The sequence below is a fragment of the Onychostruthus taczanowskii genome, unplaced genomic scaffold (assembly GCF_017590055.1).
Source record: "Onychostruthus taczanowskii isolate IOZ18803 unplaced genomic scaffold, ASM1759005v1 scaffold63, whole genome shotgun sequence".
Lineage (NCBI taxonomy): Eukaryota > Metazoa > Chordata > Aves > Passeriformes > Passeridae > Onychostruthus > Onychostruthus taczanowskii.
The window spans coordinates 958,530-974,124 of NW_024504012.1; the positions used below are offsets into that span (position 1 = coordinate 958,530).

The 15,595-nt window shown below is 39.9% G+C and overlaps 1 protein-coding gene across 2 annotated transcripts in view; it reads right to left on the minus strand.

Annotated features, from left to right (window-relative positions):
• Positions 1–15,595, minus strand: part of COP1 (COP1 E3 ubiquitin ligase) — a 123,330-nt gene that overhangs the window by 87,612 nt on the left and 20,123 nt on the right. For both annotated transcript variants that reach the window (XM_041420182.1, XM_041420181.1), the window contains exons 7-10: positions 12,059–12,118; positions 10,147–10,223; positions 5,135–5,192; positions 1,544–1,658 (exon numbers count right to left, since the gene is read on the minus strand). In XM_041420182.1, the coding sequence (XP_041276116.1) occupies positions 1,544–1,658; positions 5,135–5,192; positions 10,147–10,223; positions 12,059–12,118 (310 nt within the window). The remainder of the gene's footprint in view (positions 1–1,543; positions 1,659–5,134; positions 5,193–10,146; positions 10,224–12,058; positions 12,119–15,595) is intronic.

Consider the following 15,595-nt stretch of genomic DNA (forward strand, 5'->3'; position numbering starts at 1 on the left):
TCCTCTGCTCTTGGTGCAACTGACACACACAAATACAAAAAAACCAATTTCACTGCATTCATATTTATAGTCCCAATTATGAAGAAGAATGCCTTCTACAAGGGAATGCTGGGAAGAGCCCCATTTGTTATCCTTGGTTAGTAAGTTTTATTTTTACATAAACACAGTTATGCATCACCAAGACAGCTCTGCATGAAAACACCTCAGAGTGTGAGCTGTGAAAAAGTGCATTCTGCAAAGCGCCTGCTAGCACTTCACAGGGATCTGGCTGGACACATGCAATGTGCTTCTCCAATCTTTCAGATATAGAAGTAACCTCCCAACATGCTGCATTCCTTGTTAAAATCATTTTGCTGTGCACAATGAGAACTGAGCCAGTCCATGGTTCTCAAGTAGGTAAAAGATGCAGATACTTCTAAGAGTGAGCTCCCCTAAGACATGCTACAAGCCTTTATATTTGGAGCCACTTATTAATTAACTTTAAAATTACTTTTAATTTATTTATTTTAAAGAGACTAAAACAAAATTCATGGTGAAGAAAAAAGCAGATGTTTCTACCCCAGCAATCCTGCCTTGGGAGGTTGGTCCTTGCCTTCCAAGGCTATAAGTAAAGATAGTTTGCTGCAGCAACCTGTGCCTGGTTTCCTCTCATCCTTAAGTGGTGTCTCCCACCCCCTGAGGGCTGGCTGCTTTCCTCGAAGTCTGTCACACTCAATATGGGCTGCAGCTCAAAGCTTGCTGCTGCAAATCTCTTGCCTGACACAGTCCATTGCCTGAAGCTTTTTTTGCTGAGCTGGTTTCTCCTCCAGAGGGGCTACAGAACAACCCTGCTCACCCTCAAGACACAGTTATTTGACCCTCTCATTTCATAGGAGACTCTTGTGTGTAATTAAGACCCATGCATCCACTAGGCAACAATTATTCTAGCTGCTGTCACACAGTTACTCAATTATGAATGAGGCAATCTAGGCAATTTTGAAAACAGCTTCTAATTCTACAAAACAAGCCTTAAATCTAAGGTGTGCCCCATGGGACAACAGCACTGCTGCACACTCAGCTTCTATAGTCCAAACCATTTGTTAACCAAGACACAATCTAGATAACAAAGGATAACCTCCACATGTCCTCTTGCATGCTAAATACAGGAGAATGTATACATTTATTTTTTACCTCTGTAGCATTTCAATAGCAATGTTTTTAACTACTGGGTTTATACCACATCTAGTGGAAAGACAACTCAACCACTGCTTTCAGGCATTTTCATCTTCAGAACAGGCACCAAAGAAATTGTTGTGGATGTTGCCCTTCACAGTAAGGGATTACAAGGCAATACACATGCCCCTCCAAAGTGACAGCATTAAGTTTTCCAAATTTAGCACCTTCAAAGGTTGGTCAAGAATAGCAAAACGAGATGATTGGAGAAACACAAATATGTATAGCCACATTCTCATGCAAGGGAGAAGTGAAAACTGCTTTCTCAAAAGGAAAGCTGTTCTGCAAGAGGTACCTGACATCAGAGGTGGAACACCACACAAGAACTCACCCGAGACACGAGTCATCCTGGTGGAAAAATAGCACTGCTCTAGGTCCTCAAAATGAGCTGTGAGGCGCTTGCGTCGCGAGGCCAGCGTGCTGTTATACCATGGCTGCTTTTTGGTCTGAGTGGGGAAAGGACAACACTTCAGAAAGTTAAAAGCCAGGCCTGGGTTTCACTGCTATAGATTCTACCCAATTATAAGCAATTATACAATATATGCAATAGGTCAGAACTGTAAAATGACAATAAATGAAGGAACTTGGCACTGTCAACAATTATTTCTTAGGGTCTAACATAACAAAAACAAATCCCTGCTTTTAGACAGTTTGTTTCCTGAACATTAGTAAATTTAGTGATTCTGGCCTCACATACAGCACAGGCAATCCCAAACCTTGGGGAGTCCTGTCTTGCATTTACACAGATAGACAGCATAGACCAACTTCCAGCTTCACAAATCAAACAGACTGCACAACAAATACTCCCCAGATCCTTGGCAGACAGCTCATTAAAAGAGAAGGAAATGTTTATTTTAATGAGTTAGTTACTGAATTACTTCTTTTGAAGCAACTCAGTAACTCTCTGTAAAACTAAGCAAATAAAACAGAAGCAAAAGACAGCAGGAAGTTCAAAGGTTAATTGAAAAGAAGTTCCTGAAGCTCATCATTAAAGCCATTTCCCAACCTACCCAAACAGTAATAGTGAGATGTAGGAGCAAAGGATTTCAACTACGTGAGTAATCTTTCCTGCAGGAGCAAACACAGAAAATGCAGTACTCACCATTTTAATCACGAGTGATGAAAAGGAATGAAACTCTCTACTACATAAGCACAAAGAGCTCCTTGCTTTAGGTTCTATTTAGGAAATCTCATATACCACATCCTCAAAGCTAAATTTTAAAATATTTAAGAACCATCAAGCTCCCTAATGAACAACATCCTTGAGCAAGTACAAGGCCTGTAATGCTACTCAATGGCACTAACAAAACCCACTTGGTGTCCAACTCCCCCTCAATCCATGCAGGGGAACAGCCTGTCCTCATTATAACCACCCACCAAGCCAATGAGAACAAAAGTTTACAGCCCACTCCAATTTTGTTTGTACCTGTATGAAAAGCAAACTAACATTTGAGGAAAAAAGCAAACCCCAAGCAGTGAAACCTCCAAGCCACCACTTCCCACACACTGAAATCGTGGCTCACACTTGCCTGTGACAGCACCCATGGTCTTCACAGCTTGTTTCATCTCAAAAGCAGCTCCAACCTCAACACACAACACTGGGAAGTGCTTCTACATCAATACCTTCAAGTACCATTTCCTAAAATTTTAGCTCTTTAAAAAACATTTAGTAGAACACTTCTATAGATTCTTCCTATAATTTTTGTGTACCAGCTGCCAATGTCTCCAGTCTCTCAGCACATCAGTAGTGATTTGTGCTCAAGACAACTTCAGGCTCTGAACAATCCTTTCAGTCTGAAGTTAAGGCAAGCTGCCTGAACCACGATGAGCGACACAACCCAAACCCAGGCCTGATCTGCCAGATCCCAGTCCATGCTGAGATGGAATCCATCAGGTAAGAGTTTTCCCGCTGTCTCCCAAGGAAGATCCTTGTGGAGCAGGTCTCAGGCTGGCACCTGGCAACCCAGCTGTGCTGAGAACCAAGCAAGGGGCACTAACCCACAGTCATCAGACCACCCCAGCTAAGCATTTCAGCCTGCTCACGTTTTGCCAGAATACAGATATTCAGCCTGTATGAAGCTCGCTCCCTGGCTACTTTCTAAGCAGTACTGGACAACAGGAGGAAAAAAATTAGAAAAGATAGAAAAGATACTCAATTCTTATTCAATGGCTAAAACTACTTTGGTTGCCCTAGCTGAAAACATCAGATTTGACTCCTCTGTTATCAGGAGTGATTTTACTGTCTGAACTCCATCAGATACTCTAAAGAGTCCTCTAACAACTGTGAAAAGTCTTCTTAGCTCCACACAAGCTCCTTATTTCTAGCAGAAAAAAGGTACTGCCCATTAAATACTACCCATAGAATTCCCCAGGGCCTAAGTGACTTGTCCACTATTTACTTCTGAAGCTCATCTTCTGGAAGAGACCTTTCCTAGAGCTTTGTGGTATATAAATTCTTCCCTAACAACATGTTTGTGGGCAATGTAATTATATTGAGAAAGGAAAGCTGTGCAGTCCATTCTAGATAATTCTTACTACCAGCAGTGCCCAATATGTGATTTTTGCCATGACCGACAATTAGGGAAAACACCCACAATTTAATTTATATTCTTAAAACTCTTTTTATGCTAAAGTCTTGCTGAAATTAGACTACCTTTGAACAGAAGTGTTTAACTTCAAGAGTTCTGTCTGAACTCCCCATCCAAACATATATTAAAGTTTAATTTGAAAATTTGTACTTGAGAGTACAGATCTTGCACTCTTGAGGACAAGAAATCACATTGGAGGACAAAAAAGATTATTCTCATACAAATAAGGCTGTCATACAGAATGACTAGAAAGTCTAGGTTGTTTGTTTTGTGAGCTCACCAGCAGAAGAGCTATGCTATTAATTTTGGCTTTGAAACAGGAAGTACTGAGACAAGTAATGTCACTGGAGAACAAATACACTGTAGCACATCAGAGTCCTGAACAAAAAACCCCCATGTACATTACACTTGCCCTCTGAATTGTGGTAGAACTACAATTCTCTGTTCAAGCAAAAACCTCCGAAGACCAGAGGAGCAGGAACAACAAGCACTTTCCCACAGACTAGCAGATGGAATTTTCTAATTACCAATTAGTTACATAGCTGTATTTAAACATATATGTGCCCATGTGTTTTTTTCTTTACATCAAATAAGATCCAACAGCACTTCAAGCTAATTTACCAGTTTCATGCTGGTGTGTGCCAGGGATGGTCCACCACCACCAGAGAGCACCCAAGGCACAGCTGGAATGTGCCCAGCAGTCCATCTGCTCAAATGAAAGCTGTAAAACCTTCCTGGAACTGTGAGCTGGGTATGAGTGTCACCTCCCCAGCCCAGCTGAATCCCTCCAAGGTGCAAGACTACAGAAGTGCTGTTTGGAATTTGGGAGGTCCTACGGATCAGACAGTTTGGAGGCTGCCTGCCAAACAGTTCCATTCCTTATGCAGCTTTTTACCCTCTATATGAATCTATAATGGTTTGTAAAAGGCCCTGATGAGGACAAATTACATAACTGTGACTGGAGAGTCTCTTTCTTTGTTTCCAAAGTTAAGCTTGATCTGCAGCTACTTAAGCCAAGGCAAAGGGTTGGGGATTTATATCCCTTCCCCAGTGCTGGCCACATGGGACACGAAGAGCAAACTATATCCCCTCTGCCATGGAACAGTCAGCTTTAAGGAGAAAGTCAGATGTCTAACCACATACACCAGGTCTCTCTCACACCACTGGGCACAATCAGCCCTACAGCTGCACATGCCCATACAACCAGTTAAAAGCATTTTCAAGGCTCCAGCTGACCAGTACTCTGCAGATGGATGCAGGTGCACCTCAACCCTGCCCAACCTCCACGTTCACCCTCCCATTCCCCCCATGCAGACATTTATATATTATCTTACCTGAGAACTGCCACTGAAGCCTGGAGGCTGGCTATACTCGGTGGAGTCAATAATACTACTGCAAAAATAAAAGAAATAGTCTGCTTAAATCACTGCACAAACCATCCTTTATCATTTTTAACCTGTTTGCTATTCCCTCCTTGACATTCTGCAGCATACTTGCCTTTGAAATCCATTTTACACAAACAGGGAACACAAGGTTTTATTTTGTTTGGGGGTTTAGCAGCGATTTTTTTTTTTATATACAGAGTTTTCCTAGAGCAGAATGCTGTCACACACAATTATATGTAGTGCAGTCAAATAATTTCTAATTAGAATGCAAATGCATATCTTTCGTATGAAATATGCAGCACAAGACATTCTGAAAATAACATGCTACCACTGGTTTTCAATTCCTTATAAAAAGGAAGAAAATAGAGAAGTCTAATGCTCTGGGCATTTGAATCAACACTGGAAAGGGAAAAGCTAGAGAAATCAGTGTAAGACAGACATCAGTTTAAACAGACAATTAAGGAAATACAGAAACAACCTAAAAAAAAATACTGACACCCAGGATTACTATTATTAGAAAATACTACACCATATTATAGTATCTATAATGACATGACATACCTTTTAAATCACTGTTTTCAAAACACAGTATAGACATGCAAGCTCAATGGAATTTAATTTTCAAAACTGCAAAAATATCTCCTGATCCAAGCAGAAAACAAGTGGTTCACTGCTCTTGGACATACAGGCAAAAAATTCAGTTCCCAGAGTAAGACACCACAGCCAGATAAAAGCACACTTATCACTCACACTTCATATACCTCCAGGACAGGTAAAGATTAGCATACAAGAACACAATTTCATTGATTATGCAGAATACAATATGAAAATCACCATGATTAATTTCTAAAAAAATTTTTTAACCGCTTTGCTTCTGCTATGTCATTTGACTTGGACTGAGAAGAAACTAGCTGGGATCATTGTTCTTATTACTCTCAGTCTTTCTTAGGAGATAACCTTAGATTTTAAGCATTGCCTGGGATAGCTGAAGGCTTCTTTTAAAATCTTCTAGAACACTGCCATAGGTCATAGTTTCAATACCAATTCCTGCTTATACAGAAGCTAATAGAACTTGTGTAAACTTGAGAATCTTGGTCATAAACAAATTGGTTTGGTTGAAATGTCGGCCAGGGCACCTCTAAGTTTGGAACAATGAACCAATGGTATCAGTGCTTAAATATTTCTCTGAATGTTTTCAAGCTCCCCTGGAAGTGGAGGGAAGTAGAAACAGAAGATGAGACATAACCACTGATGAGACTTAAAAAACTAACTTGGAAAATGAGACTGATTGGACTTCTGTTCCAGGCAAGACAAAAGCTGCAAACAAAGAAAATCTGAGGGACAAAATTCATTATTTGTGGAAGCTATTGTAAGGGAGAAAACAGCAGAGCCATTTCAGGCATGGCTGAGGACCATGAACTTTAAATTAGAATGTGGCTGCATGAAATAATGAAACATGGACAGCAGATCCTGCCAGAACTGCAGGAATAACACATTCAGCTAGAAAGCAATGAAAAACTACTCCACTCTGAGACAGGTGCAGTGGCAATTAACAGCAAAACACTGAGACTTAGAGTGTCTGGTCTCGTTTTGCTGCAGGTTGTCTGGCGAGGTAAAGCCTTCAAGAGTGTAGATGTCATCTCCCAACCAGAGTACAAATTTAAAGACATTTCTGTGCTGTGCCCATAGCTGAGTTAACTCATATATACCTGAAATGTTTTTCCTTTCAATAAAAGGGAAGCAAGTAATCAGAAAATTACAGCGCCCTCCAAGTTCTTTTTTAAAAGATGTAACATTAGGTTCAGTTTGGAAATTCAGCTACACTCATATGACATTTAAAAACCCAGAACAACAACAAACAAGGCAACCCACAGAATATAAATCCCATTACAGAAATGGGAGGAGGTAATTAGAACAAATGGAGGGGAAGGAGGATCAGGATTTCAATAACTGAACCAGAGTTACCAAGCAACTCATTTCTAGATCAGAATTTTCCTTCAGACTCCTATTAGTGATAGTTTGTTATTGCTATTAGTCCTGGATAGCATCACAGAAAAGCTGCTTATTCCTATCTTCTGTTTGCACCATTTACTGGGAGCAGAAATAACACACACGCCTGTTCAGAAAAGCCATACACAGAACTATTTGTTCTCTTCCCTTATTCTTCCCCTCTTGTTTTCTATTAGTATACAAACCAAGCAATAGGCAACACTGTAAACAAGCAGTGTGCTATTACCCAATTTAATGTTTCATCACACCCTGCGTAGGCACAAGAGAAAACACGTGTTTCTTGCAACCAGGGAGGTACTGAACATCACAGTTGTTCTAGGGTTTTTGCTGAAGAGCTTCTGAAGGAAGCTGGGGGAAGGCAAAGTAATTTCACATTTTGAAGATGTTAAAAATGGGGAGGAAAAAAGCTACAAACAATGAAAAGAAACAGAAAATTAATGAAGCAAGCGTGTGATTTAAAGGAAGCTGATGAATAAGGGCAAGTCACCAGAGACCAGATAAAAATGAATTCCAAAGAACTCTATTTTCTTGAACTTTTAATACAAAGGCTAAAGAAGTTTTCTTCCTCTCAGCACTAGTCTGTGATAACCTTGTACTATTTATAAGGCACATTACTAATGTGTTATACAATTATATTTCATTAGCAGTGTGTTAAGTATGTTAAGTTATATTTCAATTTAAATACACTATTTTAATTCACTGATAAGCTAAAGAGTCTGTGCAAGTTCAAGATCATTTTAACATGGAAGTGAATCCATCCCAAACTATATTTGTATTTCACTCTTAGTGGTTCATGGCATCTCTAAAATGCACTCTGGAGATTAAACATTTCAGTTAAGAGAAAAAAAATCAGCATATTTCATATTAGCTGTTCTGCAGCATTCTTGCCAAGAAGGAATGTTGTTGAGATATTCTTCAAAACTTTCACTTAATGGTGAAAATAAAATTAGTTTCAAGTGGTAGACCTTCCTGGAATCTAATTTATGGTAATTCACACCCATGCAATTACTTGAATTATATAAAACTGTCAAAATGGGGCAGGAATGGAGGTTACAGGAGTAACTTCTGGGAACAGCTGATGCCTGTTCAGGTAATTCCTTCACACACTGATTTCTCTTCTACCACTCAACCCTACTTCTTAACACAGGAATGTCACCAAGACAAAGAAAAGGGGTCTTCTAAAGCAGAGAGAAAAGGGCAATACCACATTCTCTAGAAAACACCTAAATATCCTATTATATCACACCCCTGGCATGCTGTACCAGGGTGAAAACCCCAAAATTCAAGACAGCCCAGATGGACCCAGACAGGCAGGGAAGAGCGAGCCCATGATCTCTGCACCCATCGTGGCTCCAATCCACTGCCCCCTCCCAGCAGACCCCAGGTGAAGCACATCAATCCAAAGATCACTACAATTCTCTTTTATACTATCTTACATCTTCAAATGCAAGAACTGAGATTGATTGATCCCTAGGACATGAAATAAATAGGCATAAAGGAATATTAAGAAATTCTCAGTAGACTGAAACCAGTGTAGCTCTCACTGCAGACTATTCCCCCCTCAACTCTTTTACTAAAACTCCTGGGCTTAAAATGTTATTCCAGCCTTCAACAGATAAAAAAATTCTTTAGGGGCTTGTTTGTTAGCTTAGCTCAAGTAATAGAGATACATTTCTACTCATAAGTAGAATCTCCTGTTAAAACAGAAAGGTTTATACGCCTGAAGGCATCCAACATGTAACAAATTGATGTTGCCCAACCAGTGCTCAAGTTTACCCCAAGCATCTGTACCAGGGAGTAAAACCAATCTATTTAATAGCCAATAACCAGAAAAGTAGTAGAACCTGACAAGAATCTCATCAGTTTCACAAAACTGCTTCTTGGCAAAACAGCAATATCCCATATCAAGAAACAAACCTGCACCCAAAAAGACTTGAAGAAGCAGTGAAGAACTGAATTAGAAATGCTGTTCCCATCCATTGTGATCATATTCCTGTCCTTTCCCTCAGGGGCAGCCAGAGCTACGCAGAAATATGAGAGATATTGGTCTCTGTGTCCAGAAATAGCATCTTGTAGGAAATTCCAGCCAATATTGCTGGGCTCCTCACCACAGCACTGTGTCTAAGTCTCTTTAAGGGAAGAAATCTGATCATTTTTTACTTCTGGGCTATTAGAGCTGCTAACTGCAAAAAAATCTACCAGTGCAATTTCATAACAGAAAATGACAGTTTAGAGAACTCTGCTTCTCAGAGATAGCACAGATGATCACTTAATAACATAACCTGGCCCTGCTGAAATTAGAGCAAAAGGCATGTCTGTAAAGTAGAGCACTTCAAACTCTGGCACTTACAACTTGGATACAAGAAGCATCTGCATTATTATCATCAAGAAACCAGACTATGCAATATTCCAGACAAAAATACACATGAAGTTATGTTATTAGAAAGGCATTTCATTAAATCAAAACAGACAGCACATAAACAGAATCAATAGGCTGTACATTTCAAATTCTGATCTAAGCACATACCTTTAGCTATCCATGCTGATTAGGGAAGCCAGAGCACTCCAATATCATACAAAATTAAGACCTTTCATATGCCAAGCAGAACAGCACAATGTTCAGAAAAGGTAGCATATAAATAACAGCAATATTTTATTCCATAGCAAAAGGCTTATGACTCAAGTTTACTAATTCACATGACATTTAAAGGCATCGGTTTTCCATGGCATCTGATTCAGAGCAGATTTTTCATCCAAATGCAGGCTTAGATGGCTTTTTCTTTACTTCTTTGTTCACATAAAGTTTAGACCAATTAGAAACACAGTAAGAAAATACTGTGCAGCACCCAAAAACCAGTTATGCTTGTGTTTTGGGCACTGCTTGGAAAGCACTAGCAAGTAGAGTGCAACATGTAGAGCTTGAAATCCAAGTTGAGTTGCAAGCTCCATACCTGTGTGAAGGTGAGGGAGCCTCAAACTGTGGCACTGTGCTGTCCTCACTCACTGGGGAGTACAGGCCACTCATCTCCTGAAACAGAAAGCCATGTTACATCAGAGCTGACAAAACATGGATGTCTAATACATATGGTCACAATATACTGCTGCTTTTCCATGCAGATAACCGTGTCTACATTTACTCAACTCTTACCTAAAAATCTTAACCTATACCTGAGAAAACATTGATTTTCTTCAATTTTTTTTCAGTTACTATTTGAACCAGGTTTCAGAAATCCTACAGCTGTGGTGCTCTGTGCTTCAAGAGCGGCAGTTTTGGAGCTTATACTCCAAAAAACCCAACAGATTTGGTTATCATCCAGTAGTCTCTATCCCAGCATCTCCCTTAACGTGGCAGAACAAGCGAGCTGTAACTGCATTTTTGAGATATGTGCAAACTTATCTAACAGCCTTCAGAACTAGAAAGTAAGGCTGTATATGGGTCATAGCAAGAACAGTCACAAGGCAACAGGGCAAAGGTGGTGCCACAGACTTAAAAGAGGATCTGTCAGTCCTCTGTGGGACCACTGCACAAGAGATAAACTTTGCACATAAACTTGGCTTTGTCCCTCCCAGACTAAGTCACTGCTGTGTACCCAGTATGTGACTGTCTTTCATCTGTTTGGGAAATGGAAACTATGCAGGATGCAGCAGCTCATTAGTTGAGGGGCAAAGTGTTCTCAGGACAATTATTACTTGTGCTTTCAAATTCCCACTAGGTGCCTATTAGTTGGTAGGTAGAAAGAAGGATATTTGTGACAAGAGAGATCCCAGGCTTTAGAGGTCAGAGCCAAGGTCACCATCACACCCCAGGAATACACCCCAGCTGAAGCCCACTGAAATGCCTGATTAAAGAGCACAGAAACAGGTAGCTGGATGCTCTTTGAGAGATCCCACAGCTTTTGGGAATAGTTTCTCCTAGATCTCAAGACTTATTTTACCGGTCTGAAGAAAACACACTAAGGTATATTTATTTGACCAAAGCTGAGAAACATTTAGGAAAAGAGGTCTGAAAAAACTCCAAATAGCTATCACATAAATGGGAATTCTTGCAGTTGTCAGTCATATTTATATTTTGCTAATTCATGAGCACACATATTAATTGCATTAAGAAATCTAAAAGGCTTTTTGAGAGGTAGTTGGGAACACATGCTGACTGCTCAAGATGAGCAAGCAGTGAAAAGCAGACCTGCAAACTGATTCCCAAGAAGCTTTAAGGGAATGGTATTTGGAGAGGTGGCAGTCTGATGTATTCCTGAAACACCAGCTTCCTACTGCAAGATTAAATACTAGAATGATTAGAGGAGAGGACTAAGAGGAACCTAAAGACTCAGTGGAGACAGAAGGATTGCACTGATTGGGTTACAAATTCTTGGAGAATAATTCTTAGCAAAAATGTCAAGAGATTTCCATTAGTACAGAATTAAGAGAACTATACGAGGAGGTAGCAGGAATCAGTTTTGACATGCAGCAGGAGCTTGTTTTGTTCCAGTGTCTGCCTAACAACCTCTTCTGAATCCCCAGCACATCTCCATTTTAAGACTTAGATGCTGCTAAGGCTTAAACAGCCTGTGCAAACAGCCAGCAATGTACAAAAATCTTAAATTCTGATCAATATACCAGCTGCTGATTTCTAGCAACTACTCTAAAATACTTACTACCAACACACAGAAATGATTATATAAGAGCTACCTAACTGCAGCCTGCACACATCAACTAAATGAACAAATTAAAGTAAGACCATCATCTGTTCATTTTCCCATTACTGACTTAAATGCCATAAATTTAACCCAGCAGCCTCACAGCAAGGCAGACAGCTTGATGAAAATGAAAAATTGCCAGAGTCAGAACAATGTCTGGGCACCTCACCTCTACACGTTTAATATCTTCTTCCAGAACACTTAGCTCCTTCTGGATCTGCTCCAATTGCTGTGGATAAGAGAATGGGAGAAGTCTAAATCAATCTGCACTGCACCACCACCAAGATAAATTACAATCTTTCCAGAGAGGAACCTGTACTATCTTCACTGGTGTGTCACACAATTCAAAAGTCACCAAGCAGGAAGTTCAAATGCACAGATTAACTAAGTGTGCACACAAGCCACATTCAAGACAAAGCTGTTATTTTGAAACAATGCGAAACAAGAGCAGGATGTCAGTCACAGAGACCCACATTATTCAAATACTACAATGCTCCTTTAACATGTCTCAGACAAGGTGTGACTGGTTTGCAAACACTGAGTACAGAATCACAAAGTGGTCTGGGTTAGATGAGACCTTAAAGATGATCTCATTCCACCTTCTGCCACAGGCAGGGACACATTCCATTAGACCAGGTTGCTCCAAGCCCTGTCAACCCTGGCCCTGAACTTCCAGGGATCCAGGGGCAACCACAGCTTCTCTGGGCAACCTGTGCCAGGGCCTGCCCACCTTCACAAGGAAGAATTTCTTCCTAATATCTAAACTCACAGTCTTTCACTTTCAAACCATTCCTATTTGTCCTATCACAATTAGAAGAAAACATAATGAAAGACAATGATCATTTCACCTGTCAACTAAATACAAAATGTTTTGCTAAAAGGTATCAAGACTAGTTCTCACCCCAGCTGTTAACTGTCAATTGCCAATTTAAACTTTGTGATTAAGTTTCTGGATTGGAAAAAACCTGTTATGACTAGAGCAAGATTTGCTTCTAGCACTGAGCAAGCACCACATGGTATCAGGGTATCACTTCTTCCAAAGGTGTGATACTTACCTTGGATTACACCATAAACTCCAGTCAATTTGAGAGCTACACCTGAAAGGGTCAGAAGGAGACTTCCCCTTTCACCAGCCAACATTTCCTTTCCCTCCTTTGTGCCACATGTAATATCTTCCAGGTTTTTAGTCAGTCAGCAAGCTGGCTTCACTCACCTCAAGCAACTAAAGCCACAGACTTGACAACTGTTTACACCTAAGCAAGGACATAATCTCCTTACCTGTTTATTCAGCAGATATGTCCCACCCTAACACCCACAGAGCCTAAACCCAGCCTTGCAGGGCCCACACACATACCCTCTTCTAGGTGAGAGCTCCTGACAAAACTCAGCTCCAGAGCAAGTCTGGTTCACTGAGACACATAAATGTAATAAATACACTGAGAACTGGAAATCCACCTGACTCTCCTCAGCTCTCAGTAAAAATTTACAGACAACCAGGAAGGTGGCCTGTGACCAGAAGCAATTGCTAAGTCAAGTCCACTGAAAGCTTAAGCACAACACATTCTCCAAAGATGTAACAAATTTTTTTACTTTCAGCTTTACAACAGAATATTAAACTGCCCAAATCCAAAGTTACAGTTTGGTGAGACATACTACTCTTAGTATGACATATTCCAAAGAATATCTGGTAAACTACTCCCAAAGACTTATTCACTCAAGTGCTCAAGTTTGATCCTTTAAGAGGCAGAGGTTTTTGTTTAAACAAAAAGCACAATTTAAACCTCTCACAGTAAAGCATTCCAAATATCCGTGTGCTCTGCATTAAATAATCCACCATTTTAGTTTTCCTTTTAAACACTAACAAAAGCTTTTGTCTCTGAAAGTAGGAGAAGAAATTACTGCTGGGTCCACACCTATTTCTAACATGGCTGCTTCTTTGAATGAGATGACATTATAAATGTATCCTAATCTCTGTACTCTGAAGGTTTCAGTTTACAGACAGCAGAATTTTAATGGTTTAGAACCAGACTGCCACAGATAATTTACAAATCACTACACCATAACAGATAATTCCATTTTCACTTTCTAAACCTACAGCAAGAATAGCAGGTGGTGCTACAGTTCCAAGATTAGTGGCAAAGTTAAGTGACACTTGCACAGCATGGGTCCTGCCTGAACTCAGCTCTAGAAAATACCATTAGTCCCCCACATTCATAAATCCCATTTAAAAAGAAGTTACAAAACCACCTACAAGTTCCAAAATTACAGTGAGGAAATCAGCTATTCTACAATGTACTCCCAGCCAACCTAGACCTCTGAAAAATAATTGATAGTTGTTGCCATCACATAAACAGGATACTATTTATAGGAACAAGAGCAGAGACTTTTTATTGGCCAGCTTTCATTAACTATTGCACACAGCAAAGAGCATGAGATCTGGTGCTTTATTTACCAATTCTTCCTTCTAGTTACAACCTACCATAAACTTACCCAACAGTAGCAACTCCAAAGAGCAGGCAAGAGTGTTTCATGCTTGTTTTAGACAGAATCTTCCCATGCCATCAGCATAAAATGAATTAATGTCTACAGTGAAACCTTTGATTTCTTGGTATGTTAGTTGAAGTGTTTTAATCTATCAAAGACCTTAAATCAATCCACATTCATTCCAATTAGACTTTGAAAAAATGAGAGTACCGATTTATAACTGCCAGCCTTTGAGGGACATTTAAGGAAAGCTAAATGAATTATAGCTCTTGCAGTATATTCAGATTTAAGGGCCCTTAATTTGATTTTCACTGTTGGGCACAGAAAGCAAGCCAAGTCCTGTCCCAGTGATGGGCAGAATCACACCTGTTAGACTTTGGACTCAGTCAGCAAAAGCACTTCCAACAAACACTGAAATGCATGCTTAGAGAGAAGCACATACTATAAATTTTCTTTTCAGACACAGATGCTTTCCCAGAAATTAAAAGGCCAATATGGACAAGGAGAAGGTCCTTAAGTGTTTAAACCTCAATTTCAACTCCAGTGAATGAACTACAATAAGCAGGTGTGTAACATTCTGGTCCCATTTTTCACATATATAGAAGAAAAGCTAGGATTTAAAAACTTTTTTATAATCCTGACAAAGGTATTTCAGATTTTCAAGAAGCTACCAAGAACTTACAAAATGCTAAACACCAGGTCATGGTCATTTTGTTTTTGGTTGACCATCTACTAACAAGCCTATCTGGGGACAGCACTAAGGTTTTATCCTGGAGCTTCCTGTTTTTCATGAAGCAAGGGCCCCTTGGGAGGCAGCAACTTCCTGCCTTGTGTTTGTACAGCACGGACACCAAGCAGCCCTGACTACAAGGGTCTCCTGGTGCCAGTTCTAAGTGTTTGCAAAAAACTAAAAGCTCAGCAGAGCCTCCCAGTGACACAGACACAGCCTAGAAAAACATACAAGGGAAGGAGCCATAGGCCCTTGACCAACTGTCTTTCCAATTCTAGAAAAGGCACAGAACAGCAAAGAAAAAAAAACAAAACAAAAAACAAACCAATAAAAAAACCCCATACTTATTCTAGAAAAAGCAAAGAATAGCAGGATTTATTTTCTACAGTAATACTGCAAAATCAGCAACAAAACTATTCTAATAAGCAGCTTAAACAGAGCATCTGGATTCACAATTTTTGGAAGCTCACAGGCTATTTTATGTTCAGTAAC